The following is a 17,534-nucleotide window of genomic DNA, read 5'->3' as shown; positions in this document are numbered from 1 at the left end:
CTATAATATTTGACTACTAGACTGGCTGTTTTGAATAAGTGCATCATTGTTTCTTCCTACAGTACTCAGCAATATAAGTTTTCATTATTTTAAGATCAACTTTTAAGCGCAGAGGGCACCCAGCCACATCTCACTAAAAGTAGTCATTAGAAAGTTAATCTTTTATCTGCATATTGTTCCACTGTCCTGTGACACTGCACACTATCTGTGCCCTGCTTCTTTGTTTTAAAATCCGAATGGCCAGGCTTTACATGCTCGGGATTTGCAAGGAGGAAAAATGACAGGATGAAGGAGGCTCATCTTGGCGAGGGCCGCTGTGTAATTCGAGTTTCCACTTTCCCCCATTTAGTTACTTCTTCGTGCCTTGGCGTTTAAATTGCCTCCAGGAAAGGCGATTAGTTAACACACGCCGACAACTTCGAGTCAGCAGACTATATGCATGGCCTCCGAGACGAATGCAATCATTTCTCCTGTCGCCGTTGCAACTGCCAGTGACTCGAGCCGCTTCATTCTCTCTGTTACCGCCTGAAGAGACCGAGAGATGCTGCTCCCAAGCTGACATTGGCAGAAAATATGGCGTTTGCAAACCAACACAACACAATGAAGTATGTGGGCGCAAGGGCGGTGGGGAGGGAGGAACCGAGCGCTCCATTGCAGGTTTATAAATATCACAACTGCCTTTATTTTCTGCGCCTGAAACCAGGGGAAAAAATTACAAGCGTTGGTACGCTGGGTTGCATTTTCAATTCAGCCTCAGTTTGGTCACTTTTAAGAAGCAAAACGTCAATGACGATAACGGCACCGAGGGACTTTCCCGCCTTCCGCCTCATAAAGAAATGCGAAGAAATTTCCCTCCCTTGTAGAGCAAAGGAAGGGGAAACGACAATGTAAACAGAGAAGGTTGATGAACCTAATCTGCCAAGAAAAACCAGGCGGATAATATCCTGTTCTGATCTCAGAAGGGCAATAACTTGAAGCGGAACGGTGAAGCAAGAAAAGCGGTAACTCCAGTTGCTCAGCAGCACCATTAACTCCCCCCTCCCCCGCTGTTAGCATTCCCAACCCCCACCATCTTTATTACTCTCCTTCAGGCAGGGTCCGCGGAAAGTCCCTACGCATGCGCCCCCCGTTCCCTGTCACGTGGTTTGAGGAGCATCTGGAAAGGCACTCTTCTGTTGGCAAAACGTGTAATGCCCGACTTCCTGTTTACTTCGTAGACGTCACCGGGCTGTTCCTTTCTTGCGTCTTGCCGAAAAGCAGGGAGTTTGCTTGTGTCGTTATAGGAAGTCAGAAAATGGTGGTGTTGGTGAGGAATCCGTTGTCTTCGGAGCTGCAATGTGTGACGTTGCCGGCTAAAGGCTGGTCGGTTGAGGATTTTCTCCGTTCCTGGTGCCAAGCGCAGGTAAATAATGAGTGTTCAAATGGAAAAAGTGGATGGCGTGGTCTCCCCACTATACAAGAAATGTGTGTCTGGTTTCTTACAATTGACGTCTTTAGAATAAACAAGTTGGGAGGAGGCGTTTTGTTTTCTCCTTCGCAGATGAAGAGGATATATAAATCACCTTTCCCGAGCCTAATATTTATATATTTGTTTAGCAAATGAATATAGATATTCTCGAACCGTGGCCATAGTGATCGTCGTTGATGGGACATTGCTTTTTATGGATTGTATAGGTTTTCGAGTGGTTTTTCCCCCAATCTTTTTGTGATTTGTGAAGCTGGCTTTGTGTACAAATGTATTCGTTCACTGTGTCCTACTCAGGGAAAGAACTAGGTTTTGTACAGTAATCTTTCTTTTACTGTTTAGTGATTTGCCAATGTGCTATTTAAATAACCTGTTTGAAATTAATGCAGTTGCTCTTTCCTATAAATTAAATAGGTCTTGAGATAAATATTCTAATCTTAGTATTCTCTTTCCTTTTTAAAAAAATAATTGTTTTTAGGGGCTTCCTCAAGATCACTTTTATGTAAAGTATAATGGTCGATGTATTAATTCTGAAGGTGTACTACAAGATGGAGCTCTTTACAGCGTGGAACCAAGATTATGTGGTGGAAAAGGAGGTTGGTTCACTGCTGCTTTTGCGTACTAAACAATATAGTGTGTTTATTTGTTAGATAACTATCTCATCTCCAGTGTTTCCACATCAATAATTATGTGAAATTGGCTTGGATGAAAGAAAGTGACTGACTCAAATTATCCAATGAAGTTCCATGATTGAGATTGAATTTGTTTCTTTTAATTATAATGCACTCAGTCCTGAAAAATGTAGTAGTGGATCCAGATTGTGGCCCCCCAATTAATGGCTATAGAATTGGAAACAATCTAGAATCACCAACATACAATATATTGTACAATACATAAAGGGTGGAAGATACAATACATCAATGCAGTGAAGGAAAAAGAAATAAGTTAAATAAAAAGGGGAGAGGGAAATATATTGCCCATATTTTTATGCTAAAGTCTTAGTAGTGTGAGATAATGTGACAATAAGAAAACAAGATGACAGTCCTGTACTGGCTAGCTTACCATTATAACTTCCTATTGTTGTTTATTTTCTAATAATTAGTTCACAGTTCTGAAATGTTTAGAATCATCTGAAGTGGAGCTCTGGAATGGGGTTAAAAGCTTATCTTTCATTTTTATCTTTGATTTTGTCTAATGAAGGATTTTTGAATCTGGGTAAAACAGACTAACAACATATAAAAAGATTTATTTTTGTGTTGCATCATGTTGTGATTCTTGGAAAGTCAATGTTTCTTACACTTAGATTCCTGTTACTGACCTATTTTAATTACCTCTCAGGTTTTGGATCTATGCTCCGAGCGCTTGGTGCTCAAATTGAGAAGACAACAAACCGAGAGGCTTGCAGAGATCTCAGTGGAAGGAGACTTCGAGATGTTAACCATGAAAAAGCGTGAGACATTTGACTAAGTAGAAACACATGTATTTTGCTGTTATTGCATATATTTATCAAAACTATTTTTATAATGTATCCATCCATAGATACCATCATGCTATATTCTTTGTTGGAGTAAGCAACATTATTCAGATATCAGAAATGGAGTAAAATGCATTGAATCAAAGACATTAAAACACTGATATAAAAATGTAAATGTAAATGAGATAACAGTCACTTGCACCAATATTATTAACTAATCAGCTTCATAACTCCCTGTCCTTGCAGACTATAATTCCTTTCAACATACTGATACAATACAGTGCTTCATGAATTACATTTTGTTCTTTCAACCATTGATACTGGATTTCTTTTTGAGAATCTCAGCTTAATGTAATCACAGCTTTTTCCTTTGCATGATTTTCCCTTTTCTTTAGCCCATTCACTTTTCCTTCATATTCTTGTTTTCTTTTCAGTTCTCATTTATTCTGTCTCTTATGACCAAAGCAATTTAAAGTATTTCTCAACTGCTCATTCACTTTTGTATTCAATTCACATTTATTCAGCAGCTATTCTGTTATGATCCTATCTTACCACATCATTCCCATTACATTCAACTTACTTTTATGTCTCCTAGCATACTCAAGGTTCACTTCTACATAATAAAATGGACAGAAACATACTCTTACATATTTTTACGTTTAATGACAGATATTCATTGCTCACATACCATATGCCCGTGATAGCAAACGTATGGCAGGGGTGGGCATGCGAGCCATCCTCTCTGGGCATGTGAGCCATCACCCAAGTTCAGCTCTGCCATGCATGCATATGCGCCTCCCGCAGGCCAGCTGGTCTTCGGGTGTCCAGCTGGTCTTTGGGTGTCTGTTGCACATACATCAGGCTGCGGGGGGGGGTGTAGTGCATGCGCAGCAGAGACCCAAAGACCAGCTGGCCCACGCATGCATATGCGGCATGCATGGGGGGCAGGATGCAAGCATGCAGGGGGGACATGTGGGAGGGCACGGATTTTGGCCACTCGGTCCAGAAAAGGTTAGCTATCACTGCCATATGCTATCCTTTCTATTTGTATTTGCATGTATTAAAAGTATTAAAAAGTGTTAAAAAGTATTTGCATGAATTAAAAATTCTTCACCTGATTTCCCCTATTACTACAGTATACACATTCATTTATTTGTTGTTTTTACTATATATGTATAACTTTAAAATTCATGTCATATCTACATGAATTTTCATATCATCAGTTCTTGTTTTCAACTAACAGCATTGAATTTACCATTTTCTGTTTCTATATTTTCTTGTCTATTTTAGGCTTTGCTATTCCTTGCTTTTTATGATTTTTTTTTTACAATTATCTCTCCGGTTGTTGTGTCATGAAGATGGTTTTGACTCTTCATGGCCATTTAGATAAAAGTTTATCTGTGTATAAATTAAACAGTATGTGTTATTTTCATTTTTGCAATAATCATTCTTCATAAATTTTTAACCTGTCTTTTTCTGAAAATATTACCATATATATGAGGCATAGGATTTAAGTATGCCACATACATACTTGTGTAGTTAAATAAGATAATACTATAAAGTAAAATAATTGTAATAAATCAAATTAAAAATAGTGAAATGAATTAAATTAATGTGCAGAGCAAAAGAACCTGCATATTTCTTTTCAATGCATGCATAAATAACCTGGCACCAAATTGTATTCATATTGTCACTTGTCAAGCTTCAGCAGCAAGAACTTTCCAAAGATAGATGATCTCACTCATCATACTGTACTGTTTGGGGTTCTATGTTTTAGACTTCATAGTTGAATTCACCCATTGAAATAAATCCAGTTTAATATGGATCCTTCTTTCTTACAGGATGGCCGAATGGGTGAAACAACAAGCAGAACGGGAAGCAGACAAAGAACAAAGGCGTTTAGAAAGACTGAAGCGCAAATTGGCAGAACCAAAGCATTTTTTTACTAACCCAGATTACCAGCAGCAGTGCCATGAAATGGCAGAGAGACTTGAAGATTCTGTCCTGAAAGGTGGTGCTGAAGTAGTTTAGACTCTGTCCTGCATTGCACTTTTGGATTATTGGGCCCTTAGATGTTTTAATTAAATGCTCTGTGGATAAGATAACCCTAGACATTGAATATCTTCTTTATTTTTCTCCTTTTGTTTTCAGGCCCTGACCTCTTGTTTTCTCTGCCTTTGATTATTTGCCTGTTTCAGTAACATCTGCTTCCATATTAAAGCAATTTGGCCAGTCTGGTATTTTCCATAGATACGGGATTTTAACTGACCTCTGCCATGAAAAGCAGTTGCTAGAAAATTCAGCTTCCCTGAATAATATAATGGAAAACCCTCTCCCATGTCCCATCCCTCAATCATGTTTGCATTATACAATCAGCTATGTAGATGATTAATAAATTAAGCAAACAGAAGTGACATAAGCTCTTGAGGAAGAGCTTATACATTTGAGGAATGAAGCAAAAAATTAAAAGTTCATCTTTTCCTTAAATTCCTAGTTTTAATTAATAAATGTTTGTATTTCATTTAACATGCTGAAGTCTGATTGCTTTTACTATTTTTAGGTATGCAAGCTTCTTCCAGCACAGTGGTTTCCGCAGAAAGCAGTGAGAGTCGAAAAGGCACTGCTGATTCTGGAACCGGACCACCATCAGAGAAGAAAAGGTGTTTATGGTAAGTACCACAGTTTTAAGTATAACCATAAGTATAACCACAGTTTTAAGTATAACCATGTAATAAAAATTGCAAGAATAAAAGAGTCACTTTCTTTAAAGTTGTCACCTTTCTTTAAAGTCACCTTAAAAATTCTAAATGGTAATCTACTTGTGAAATGGGATTTTCTTGCTTCCTCTGCTTGCTAGCATATGTTATTGGAATTGAGGCAATAATTACTCTAAAGCTGTTTAGTACATTGAATTTTTCTGTTGATGTAATGTATTGCAATGAAACTAGAAGCTAGGTTGTGTTAAAAAATCAGGAGTATTTTACCGATACACTCATTTTCAGTGTTGGAATTCCCAATTCAATATTCAAATTATTGGAAAGAGTCTTTCGGCATTCTTTGCCAGACAGAATGCTTTATCCTGTTTGTTTCAAAAATATTTTAAAATTCCATTTAATTTGAAAGTTTACCACTATTGTACATAGATGGATTTTTGATATTTGGAGTCTGCCTCTTCCATAATTATGGGGGCAGATTTGTTCTTTTATATCACAGATTTTGTTTTATGGTGAAATTATATTCATGTTTAAAAATTCACTTAAATGACAGGTTAGGTATAGAAGGGTTGGACGATCCTAGCAGTTCAGAGACTAATAGTGATGAAGAAGATGAATCTCCTGGGACGTCCGAAAGATGCTCCACATCATCTGGCAGCCATATCAGTGTGACTGACAATTCAAATGAGTTTCCCAGGAATTCAGAGGACTCTGTAAATTGCAGTTCAGGCTCTGATGAGAAGTCAGAAGATCAAACAAAGAATGCTAAAAAAGATCTACTAGAAGATCCAAATTTCAGTAAAATTGTAGCCAATGAGAAACCTAAAACAACACAGATTCTGAAAGAAGAAAAGCATACAAATGCCTCATGTAGTGAAAAAGCTGCAAGTCAGCTTCAGCATGGAGTAAGTATGGTTGTTTTTGATTAAATATATAATTCTTTTTCTTCCTGAATCCATTAGATATCTTTATAAATAGAGCATTTTGAAAACTTCATTCCATTCTGGCAGTTCCATGTCACTTTACTCTTTACATCAAAGAGTAACATTAAAACCAAGAAATGCCGTTCAAGATTTAAACAACCCCATTTCTTCTTCATCCCCCAGTCTTCTCTTTTTCTTTAACAGTTAGACAATATTTTGTAGCCATTGAGCATATACATTCCTCACTGGAAGGGTTTTTCCCCAGTCTGCAAAATGGAGACATAAATTGACTAATTTATCAGTATAAGAATTAACTGAATTATATTTGTTGTTTATCCCCATATGCAGGAATATTCTAATTCACAAACTTTTAAAAGATAAGGCATATAAAAGCCCCCAAAGCCATCTTGTTGCAGAAGTGGACATTACAGAACTACTTAACATTTAAGTTAAGTTAACATTCAAAAGATCACTTTCTTCTTCTGAGATATGTATTTAAAATGTTGTATGCTTCTGATTCTTAGGATACTGCAAGCGTCAATCTGATGGAATTCAATTCTGTTGCAGAACTGGAAGCCATAGGACTAGACAAACTAAAGTGTGAACTATTGGCCTTGGGACTGAAATGTGGAGGTACTTTACAGGAAAGAGCAGAACGACTTTTTTCAGTGAGAGGTTTGGCTAGAGATCATATTGATCCTGCTTTGTTTGCTAAGCCTTCCAAAGGGAAGAAAAAATAAAAATGGTGAAATGGTTTGTTTTTATACTCCAGGTTTTACAACATTCTTTTCATTCTGCTGCTTTATATAATGTTATCTTTCAAAAACCAATACAGTGTAAATTTGTATACTCCTTAATGCTTTTAACAATAATTTTTGTGATAATGTTAAAAGTACTTGTTGGCGGACATCTATTTTTTTTAAATTTGTTATTGTTCAGTAAAAGACTAGTATATTTTATATTCATGTTTAAGTGACAAACAGAACAATATACGTTTATCAAAAATCAAAATATTTTATGAAGAACATTTTTGCAAGGCTTAAAAATTAATAAAATTGTAATTGTGTTTGATAAAAATTAAATACAATATTCTAATACGGATAATCAGAATCAAACATGGACACTGTTGAATGTATTCCAATCAGTAGTTAACTTTATAACTGCTACAAGAATTCAGATGAACAAGAAAGAGTTATTGCTATCAGTCTGGGCAATTGCCCATCAGGTAGCTTCTATAGTAATAACATTCAGATTTTGAAAGCAAACATTGTTCAGGCCTTTTTAAATAGTCAAAACTGGATAGTTATTTTAATATTTAATAAACTAAATTGGGATTATATATAAACTCTTCTTTTTTGTCAAATGTTAATTAAAATCTTAGTTTGCTCATAAAGGCTGGGCACTTACTTTTTGAATTATCCAAGGGTTGATTTGCTCACAATCATATAAATATGGATTGTATTAGGATAAACTACGTAAATGATCTTACCTGTCTTCTATTATCTGTTCAATAAAAGCTGGTTCCATATCTAAAAAACCAAAACAATGCAATTAAAGTCTTGAACTAAAACTAGGGATATCCAAGTTCATATCCCCCTTCAATGCTGACTTTGGACCAATCACTCACTATAAACCCAACATATCTCACAGGATAATTGTTTGGCGAAAAGTGCAGGAGAGAGTGCTTTATGTGCTCCATGAGCTCCTAGGAGAAAGGAGGGTGTAAATAGGATTGAATTACACAGAACAGACAGGACAAAGATTATTGATCTTCTCTTGCATCCTATTTTCTAATAAAGTCACATTGCCTTACAGGGATTCTCAAATAGCTTTCCATCCAGGCATAGAACAGCTGCATCCTGATGAGGATTTTGTGCCTCAAGCCATCAATTTGTAGCAGCCATATAGATAGTTTTTATTCATGATAATATGCCCATAGATGCCTTCTTGCTTTAGTTGGGCATTTGGGATGACCTTTATGGCTTCGGTGATCCCGTTGGCAGCATACATTTTTGGCATATACTCCCAACATTTTTCTCTCAACCCTCTCAGGAACTTCTCAACATCACAACAGGGCTTGGGTAGGGGATGTTCTGTGTAAGTATATATGTCTGTATAGAATTATGTTTTATGTTTGCTTCTAATCAACAGTGATAAATATGTGCAATTAAGTTCATGTATGTTTTGAGAATTGGCTGTGCAAACAGCATGTGTTTCTGAAGCTAGTAGCTGGAAAACTGCATTCAGAAGAAGCCCACATGCATGTAGATAAACTTGCCAAGAAGAAACCAGCAATGCTTAAAAGAGGCAGATAACCACTGTTGCTTTATAAAAGAAACATAAAATGCTACTTTCTTTGGATAAAACTGATTTCCTCAGAGACTGCTAAAAATGTGAATTGACCAAAATACTGTTAGCAGACTCCAAACAATGGTTTGGCACTGGAATAGTCTAGGTATGGCAATTTATAAAGGCTGTTTGGGAGCTGGATGTGACACCCTTCCCACTCCCTCATCAAAGGACAAGGTGAAGAGCCAGATCTTCATGGCTCTTCTAAACAATAACAGAACAGAATGAGGGGCCATCCAGATCTTTGGTAGTAGGAGGGAAGGAAACCTCATTCCAGACAGCAGGTGCTGTTACAGAGAAGATATGCTTCTAGGGTTCCGATAGATGATGTTTAATTCAAGGAAACCAGAGTGCACCAACCATACGGGATCAAGTTGACTAGAGTGATGTTATAGGAGACAGATGGATCTTCAAGTAAGTCCCTTATGCCATATAAGTAATGCTTTATAGGGAACAATCAGCACCTTGAATTGCATCTAGAAGCAAATTGGCAACCAAAGCAGCTTGTGAAACAGAAATGTTACATGGCATGCCTCTAGATGAGAAGGGCAGAATATAAGTTTAATAAATAAATTCCAAACCATAATCATGCTGTTTTTTTAAAAAAAAAGTTATTTATTTTTTAACAAACACACACAAAGAAACATACCATGCATTTTTTCTGAACAGAATATTGGCCAAGTTCCAAATTTATTCTACTTTTAGTTATCATCCAACACACTTTATATGTTTCCGTTTTTGCCATAATATTCTTTCTCTCTAATTTTTGTTTTGTTTTCTTTATTTCTATTTTATAACTAGTCTTACCCTTCGCCCTAAACTCTAATCCTTAATTTCTTTTTTCCTTTTTTCCTTCTCTCATTACTTCCTCCAAATTAAACTCTTTAGTTTCAAATCAATCGTTTTTTTAATATTTGACCCTAATTCTGAATCATCCTATTCAAATAATTTCCCATTATTCCCTTTTCATCTCATAATATAAATTCAAATGTTTTCTCTAAATTCCATTATTCCAATCACAAAAATTGATATTCATACAATTTTACATATACAACTTATCTAACATTAAGCTCATTCATTTCCATTGCTTTTTGAACTAAATTAATCTTCACAATAATTTCAAATGTTTTAACTAAATCCCATATTTGCAATTAAAAACATTTCGTATAATATTCAGATGTATATATATATTTATATCTCTTCATAGGAAACCATATTAAAAATACCTTAGTTAATCTTCATAACATAATATAATTTCAAGTATTTTAAATGAGCTCCATTATTACCATTAAAGATATTCTTTTAGCTAAATTCCATTATTACCATTAAAACCATTTAATGTATTATCAACTCTTTTCTTCTTTTCTCTCTTTCTCCTTTCTTTTCTTTCTCCTAAAATCCTTTACTCTCTTTATTTGCCCTGTATTTCTATCTACTCTTCTCCTTCGCCTTTCCCTCTGTCTTATTTTTCCATTGTTAATCCGTGTAATTATTTGAGTTTTTTATATTTTTTATCTTCTTTCCTTTTTTTATCCTTGTGTCTTTCTAGCTCCCTGTTTTTCTCTACTCTCCTGATTTGCCCTATATTTTCATCTGCTCTCCTTATTCCCCTTTCCATCTTTCTTATTTTGCCACTGTTAATCCCAGTGTGATCATTTGAGTTTTTTATATTTTTTTCTCTTCCCCCCCTTCTTTTTCCCTTTGTTTCTTTCCACCCTCTCTATTTTTATCATTGTCAATCCCAATATGATCTTTTAAGTTCATCTTTATTTCTAGTCTTTCTTCTTTTCTCCCAACGCTCTTCTTTTTTTCATTGTTACTCCCCACATAATTATTTGATTTTTCACAATCAATATTTTTGTCTTTGTCTTCAATATCGCGCTCTTGCTGCTTCTTCATAGTTTCTGTATCTTCTTAGGTGTATTCCAACACAATTCCTAGTTCATCTGATTTAAATTTGCCATGTAACATTGTAATCATTTCCTTTGCATCCATTTTTAAAGATGTATGCATCCTTTTAATCATTTCAATTAATTACTGCACCATTTTGTGTTCTCTGAGTTGTCCTTGGTTATCAAAATCAAACAGCTTGCAAGCACACAAATCTTCCTTAAAAGTTCCCACCTCTCTTATCACTTTGAAAGACTTTTTTTTTTCCAAAATGCAAGTTAAGTTTTGCAATTTTTTTCTCCACCTGAAGATGTCTCTCTCCAATCCACAGTTCCAATCAACAAGCTATGAAGGTATACATTTTATTTATTAAATCCACATGGCCAGTATTTACCCTTTTTTCTTTTACTTCTTCATTTTCTTTATTCCCCAAAGTTCAGTTTAAAGTCCAAATCCAAATCCAATTTAAAAAGGGAAAGGAAAAGGAAAAAAAAAAAAGAACTTCCTGGTGTTTTATGTTTATAGTTCCCTCTATTCTTCCTTGAATGGTCAAAAAAAGCATTTTAAAGTTTTTTCCAATCCTCTCCACATCTATTATGGGTTTTTTCTTCCGATATTTTTACTGTCTCCACAAATTATAATCCAAAAATTCAAAATTCCATTTTGGGCTTTAAGGCTTTAAACTTCCGTTTTGTTTTTCTTCCTGTGTTCACATTCCCCTACGCCAATTAGCCGCTGTTTCTATGCTGGGACACCTTTTACCAAATTAAAAGTTTTTTGTTTTTCTTGTGAGTTGGCAATCACCCGTCTTCAATATTCTGTCCAAATCACTGCTCCTGCTCAAAAACCTGATCCAGTTGCCCCAGCTTAATGATGGCCGCTATGGCCCCTGCTGCCGAGTCGAAGAGTTTCCTCTGACCTCTGAGGAACTTGCTGGTTCCTCTTGGTCATCCGAGGTGCCTCTCTTTCTTCACCGTCCCAACAGGACAGATCAGAGCTCACTATTCCCCGACTGTCTCGCCACAACGCATCCAGTCGAATCATGATCATGCTGTTTGTGCTGCTGCATTCTGGGTCAGTTGAAACTACTGGGTGGTCTTCAAATGCAGCCCCATGTAGAAAACATTGCAGTAGTCAAGCTCTGAGGTGTCTAGGGCAGAGGTGTCAAACTCAAGGCCCGGGGACCGGATTCGCGGTGCTTTGATCTGGTCCACGGGGCCGCCCTGGAAACGGTGATGGAGCGGTGCCTCTGTCAGCGAAAATGGAGCTTTGGAGGGCCACATGCGGACCTCCCAGGCCCTGTTTTCAGCCGTGATGGCCTGATGCAGCCCTCTGCCAGCAAAAACAGACCTCCATTTTTGCTGGTAGAGGGCTGCAAGAGACTCATGGATGAAAAGGAGCTCCAGTGGCCACACATGCCCCCCCCCCAAGCTCTTTTTGCTAGCAGAGGGCTGTAGGAGGCTGTTACGGCTGAAAATGGAGCTCGGGAGCCCATTTTCGCTGGCAGAGCACTCGGGCCACCACAGGTGCCCCTCACACGAATCACATCAAGCTGGCCACGCCCACCCCAGTCCCCAAGACTAAACACAACTCTGATGTAGCCCTCAATGAAATTGAGTTTGACACACCTGGTCTAGGGTGTGAGCAACTGTCTAAAGGCTCCCCCATTTTGGAAACGATCAACTGACATACCAGATGGAATTTTACAAAGAACTTCCTTGCCACAACTAACACCTGCTTTTGGACACACACACACACACACACACACGATTGAAGAGGGAAGTGCAACCCAATCCTGGATAGAAAGACGGAATATCTCCTTATCTGAAAATTTCAAATGCCCACAGTTACTCAAGTCTTGGTAAGATTGAGTTGGAAACGATTCCTCCCCATCCAAACCCATACAGCTTCCAGGTACTGGGACAGAACTATTATACATTTGTGATAAAGGTAGATCTAAAGACAATTAGAAACAGTAGGATTTTTTTTTTCACCAGCTTGTACCTACTTATGTGTGCATTTTGATACTTGTATACATAAATTCAGTACACACTTGTATGTCCAGGAAAATCCACTCACAGGAAAAAGAGATTGGTAATTTCTTTCCTGGAATGGAAAGTGGGCGTTCCCAGTAGTAGAATTACCTAATTCAAGGATGTGGTTGCCTGCTGTTCAGATCTTGCAAGCTCTTGCATATTGTCTCAATCTACACAAGTTCTTAAGTTGATTTAAAAATATCATCAAGCATAGGACAGGAGCAATTTAAAGTAAATGAGAATATGTCTTTGGAAAAGTCCAGAAAAGGAAAAAAAGGCATAATGTCAGAGCAACTCAAAAAGCAAACTACCCCTTTCTTATGGAGAAACAGTTCATTAGAATCTACAGATAGTCCTTGATGTACATCTATTCATTTAATAGCCATTCAATGTTGTGACAGCATTGGAAAAAATAACATGACCAGTCCTTAAACAATCATCACAGCATCCCTGCAGTCACATGATCAAAATTTAGGCACTTGGGAACTAACATACATTTACAACAGTTCCAATGTCCTGGACCTAGGGTCATATATTGTCATTTGAGACTTTCCTAGGGCACTCCTAACAAGCACAGTCAATGAGAGAAGCTGGATTCACTTAACGACCATGGCAAAATGATTGTATAATTGAGCACAACTCAAGGCATCACTTAGCAGCAGAAGTTTTGGTCTCAGTTGTGGTAAGTTGAGAACTACCTTAATTGGTGAAGGATAAAGAAAGGGAAGGTACAACGCAAAGTAGCTGAAAGGAATAAAAACTGCAAATAAAGACTCTTAGGAATCACTGCATGAAAAACAGAAGAAATAGAGTGACTGGTGACTCACAATAGCAGTCAAATATTGATGGAAGAAATTGTGATCTAAACACATCCAACTATGGACTGTCTGGCAAGGAAAAGACCACTCTCACCTCCCCCAGTATTTAGTTCCTTTATCAAATTATTGTAACCATTACAGTTTCTCTAATGTTCAGAAAGGATCTACCCTCCTATGCTTTAACCACATTAGATCAAGCTCTTTTTTTTAATTTACCTGTCATGTGAAAGCCATTCCAACAGTCTTTGAAAATGTTAACCATATTTCCACTCAATCTGACCTTGTTTTTCTTTAGGGGGTTGTGAATCTATGAATTTATTATTTTGATTATAAAAATCTAGATTTTTTTGTTAAAAATAAAATAATATTAACTCAAGTACCAATGATTCAGTGATAATTTTTTATTTTCACCTGCATCCTAGTACTGTACACAAATCTTAGATCTGACTTTTAAATATGATAGCAGTTTTCTGCCATTAGAGGGCACTCAGCACTTACTGAAGCAATGAACTGATATTTGGCTGACAACAGCTTGTTCGTAATTTATTTTCAGAGGCAAAAGAGTTTGTCACTTTTCCATGACAGGATGTGGGTTTTTGGAACAGATACCTTGTTGAGATCAGGATGGCTCCTATGGTGGGCTCATATCAGAATATGCTGATGGAGTTCTTCCAAAGATGTGTATGTGTAGGTTTTTGTCCTGTTGACTTAGCTTTTAATTTTGTTTTGAGATGTTATTGGTTATGGATTTCTTATTTACAGTTACCATGAACATTTTACATTATGTATTTATTAACTGCCAAGTATCCCAGTGTATTAAGATATTTTACTTGCCAGTCAGTCAAATAAAATAACTAAATAAATAAATTCAAACATCCTACTATTATTTACTCAGAGTTAAACATTTGATCTGCCTGATGAATATCTTTCCCCCTTTACTTATAGAACTACTGTAAGTTGTGTACATTATAAGACCAGACTATTGCAGGGTAAGATTGATTGATTGATTGCATGTTTGTACTTTCATATTCCACAGGGAAGCTTAAGAGGCAAAGAAAAATATTCAAAGCAGAAAAATAATGTCAAATAAAAGGAAAATATTTACAAGTCTGACAACTAATAAATCTCATTTTTATCATTAAATATGAGTCATTCAAAAGCAAACAAACTGATTCCCTAAAAACTACACACATAATTTACACAGTGTAAAGAGACATGAAATTCAACATTTCAGTCTAACGAGATCTGAAGATTAAGAGGATTTATCTTCCTCCTACAGTTTCTGTTCATTTAACAGGTATTAGGAATGTTATAACTGGACACTGAAATATCTAGTAACTCTAGTGGTATTTTAATTGCTCATTTTAACAGTGTGTTTACTGATTATAATCTCTTTTGAGTGTTTTTTATGATTGATGAACCAATTCAGCTGCTTGACATTTAAATATCAGACCTACACAAAGAAGTAAGGCCATTCAGTAATAAATGTTATGTCTTTTACCTACTGCTAACTTCATATATACCTTAGGATCCCAGCAGGAATGTAGGAGGGATTGCTGGATTGGATGCTCCATGCAAGCACAATGCAACAGGGACAAGTGTCTTGCCATGCAAGGATTCATAAGGATTCCACCAGGGGTATTATTCAGCAGGTTGTGGAGAAGCGGTAGCGAAAATTTTGAGTAGTTCAGAGAACCAGCAAATACCACCTCTGGCTGGCTGCAGAATGGGGAGGGAATGGGGATTTTGCAGTATCCTTCCCTTGGAGTAGGGTGGGAATGGAGATTTTGCAGTATCCTTCACTTGCCATGCCCACCAAGCCACTCCCGGTAGTAAGCGAGCTTAAGACACATCTATTTATCTGCGCAGGACTGGACTAGAATTTCAAATTTCAAATTTGGTTTTAACGGGGTTTTATTATCTTATTGTAGTTTTAATATTCGGCCTTATTTAATAAGTTTTTTAAATTGGTGTTTTATTTTGTATTTATATGTATTTTTATTAGGCTGTAAACCGCCCTGAGTCCCTTGGGAGATAGGGCGGTATAAAAATGCGATTAAATAAATAAATAATAAAAAAAATTTTGAACATTCCCTCCCCACCTTTTCAGGTTTCAGGTTCCCATTCTTTGCCTTTACCAGTTTTGAGACCACATCCTTCTTTTGAACTGTTAGGTGAAGGAAGGACATTCTCTTTATTTGGTATGTTGGCCACCTCATGGTTGAGTTCCTACCTAGGCTGATGGGCTCAGATGTGGTGGTGTCCTCAGAATTTCTTATCTTTACTAATAACAATAGCACTTAGACTTATATACCATTTCACAGTGCTTTACAGCCCCCTCTAAGCGGTTTACAGAGTCAGCATATTGATCCCAACAATCTGGGTCCTCGTTTTACCGACCTTGGAAGGATGGAAGGCTGAATCAACCTTGAGCCTGGTGAGATTTGAACTGCCAAATTACAGGCAGCCAGCAGTCAACAGAAGTAGCCTGCAGTACTGCATTCTAACCACTGTACCACCTCAGCTCTTAATCAGCTGAAGGCTACTTGATTTATTTATTTTATTTATTTAATTTTGTCATAACAATATATGTAGGTATCGTACAAAAAGATTATATAATATATAAACACATATATGAGTAAATATAAGGAGGTATAAGCATATATAAATATAGGAAGAAGAAAAGAAAAACAATAGGACAGGAACGGTAGGCACATTTGTGCGCTTATGCACGCCCCTTATGGTCCTCTTAGGAATGGGGTGAGGTCAATAGTAGAGAGCTTTTGGTTAAAGCTTTTAGGATTATGGGAAGAGACCACAGAGTCAGGTAAAGTATTCCAAGCACTGATGATTCTGTTACAGAAGTCATATTTTCTGCTGAAGTAGTCTTTAACAGGAAGGACATTACAATAGATGATTCTGTGAGTTAAATTTAGATCTTGTCGAAGGCGGCGGAGTTCCAAGTTTTCTAAGCCTAGGATTTCAAGTCTGGTGGGGTAAGGTATTTTGTTGTTTTCAGAGGAATGGAGAACTCTTCTTGTAAAATATTTCTGGACACGTTCAATTGTATTGATGTCAGAGATGTGGTGAGGGTTCCAAACAGGCGAGCTGTATTCTAGAATTGGTCTAGCAAATGTTTTATATGCTCTGGTTAGTGGTGTGGTGTTTTTGGAAAAGAAGCTACGCAAGGTTAGGTTTACAACTCTTAGAGCTTTTTTTGCTATGTATTTGCAGTGGGCTTTGGCACTTAGATCATTTGACATGAAAACTCCAAGGTCTTTAACGGGAATGGGGTCATCTGTAAGGTAATGTCCATCTAGTATGTACTTAGTGTTTGGGTTCTTTTTTCCTATATGTAAGACTGAGCATTTGCTGGTTGAGATTTGAAGTTGCCAAGTTTTAGACCAAGCAGTTAGATGATCAAGGTCTTTTTGAATGATAGATGTATTGTCTGTGGTGTTAAATAGTTCGACATCGTCAGCAAAGAGAACACAATTACTTGAGATATGGTCACAAAGATCATTAATGTATAGTATGAAGAGTGTTGGTCCAAGGACGCTGCCTTAAGGGATGCCACTCTTGACAGGAACAGGATTTGATAGAGCATTGCCAATTTTGACCACTTGTTGTCTGTTAGACAGAAAAGCAGTTATCCATTTGTGAAGGGGTCCTGAGATGCCATAGGATTTTAGTTTTAGGAGAAGTTTATCGTGTACTACTGAGTCAAAAGCTCTGCAGAATGATGGTGTGATTAAGGATCTGATGGCTGCCATGGAGTACTTGAAACAAGTCAGACTTTAGATCTGGTGTTAATTCAAGAGGAAAGTGGTTTTTGTATGGGGCAGCATTGCCCTAGACAGATTAG

At 36.9% G+C, this 17,534-nt stretch overlaps 1 protein-coding gene across 2 annotated transcripts; it reads left to right on the top strand.

Moving 5' to 3' along the window:
- The first annotated feature begins 440 nt into the window (after positions 1 to 440).
- On the top strand, positions 441 to 7,330 carry SDE2 (SDE2 telomere maintenance homolog). 2 transcript variants are annotated; one of them, XM_058165532.1, is made up of 8 exons: positions 441 to 657; positions 1,284 to 1,402; positions 1,944 to 2,061; positions 2,804 to 2,915; positions 4,781 to 4,950; positions 5,500 to 5,608; positions 6,207 to 6,558; positions 7,101 to 7,330. In XM_058165532.1, exons 1-8 carry the CDS (start codon positions 456 to 458, stop codon positions 7,314 to 7,316), a joined length of 1,398 nt encoding a protein of 465 aa, XP_058021515.1. In that variant the 5' UTR covers positions 441 to 455; the 3' UTR covers positions 7,317 to 7,330. The 2 variants fall into 2 exon arrangements, with proteins under 2 accessions (XP_058021515.1, XP_058021516.1); XM_058165533.1 differs by having other exon boundaries at positions 499 to 605.
- The last annotated feature ends 10,204 nt before the right edge of the window (positions 7,331 to 17,534 follow it).

The sequence above is a fragment of the Ahaetulla prasina genome, chromosome 1 (genome assembly GCF_028640845.1).
Source record: "Ahaetulla prasina isolate Xishuangbanna chromosome 1, ASM2864084v1, whole genome shotgun sequence".
Classification (NCBI taxonomy): domain Eukaryota; kingdom Metazoa; phylum Chordata; class Lepidosauria; order Squamata; family Colubridae; genus Ahaetulla; species Ahaetulla prasina.
Note: the sequence above shows the minus strand (reverse complement) of the source record. Positions and strands in the feature narration are given on the sequence as shown.

Excerpts from the sequence above, each read along its gene's own strand:
- SDE2 (XM_058165532.1), top strand. The coding sequence starts at position 456 with ATGCAATCATTTCTCCTGTCGCCGTTGCAACTGCCAGTGACTCGAGCC. Across the intron at positions 658-1,283 it reads AACCGAGCGCTCCATTGCAG|GAAGTCAGAAAATGGTGGTG; the intron begins GTTTATAAATAT and ends GTGTCGTTATAG. Across the intron at positions 1,403-1,943 it reads GTTCCTGGTGCCAAGCGCAG|GGGCTTCCTCAAGATCACTT; the intron begins GTAAATAATGAG and ends AATTGTTTTTAG.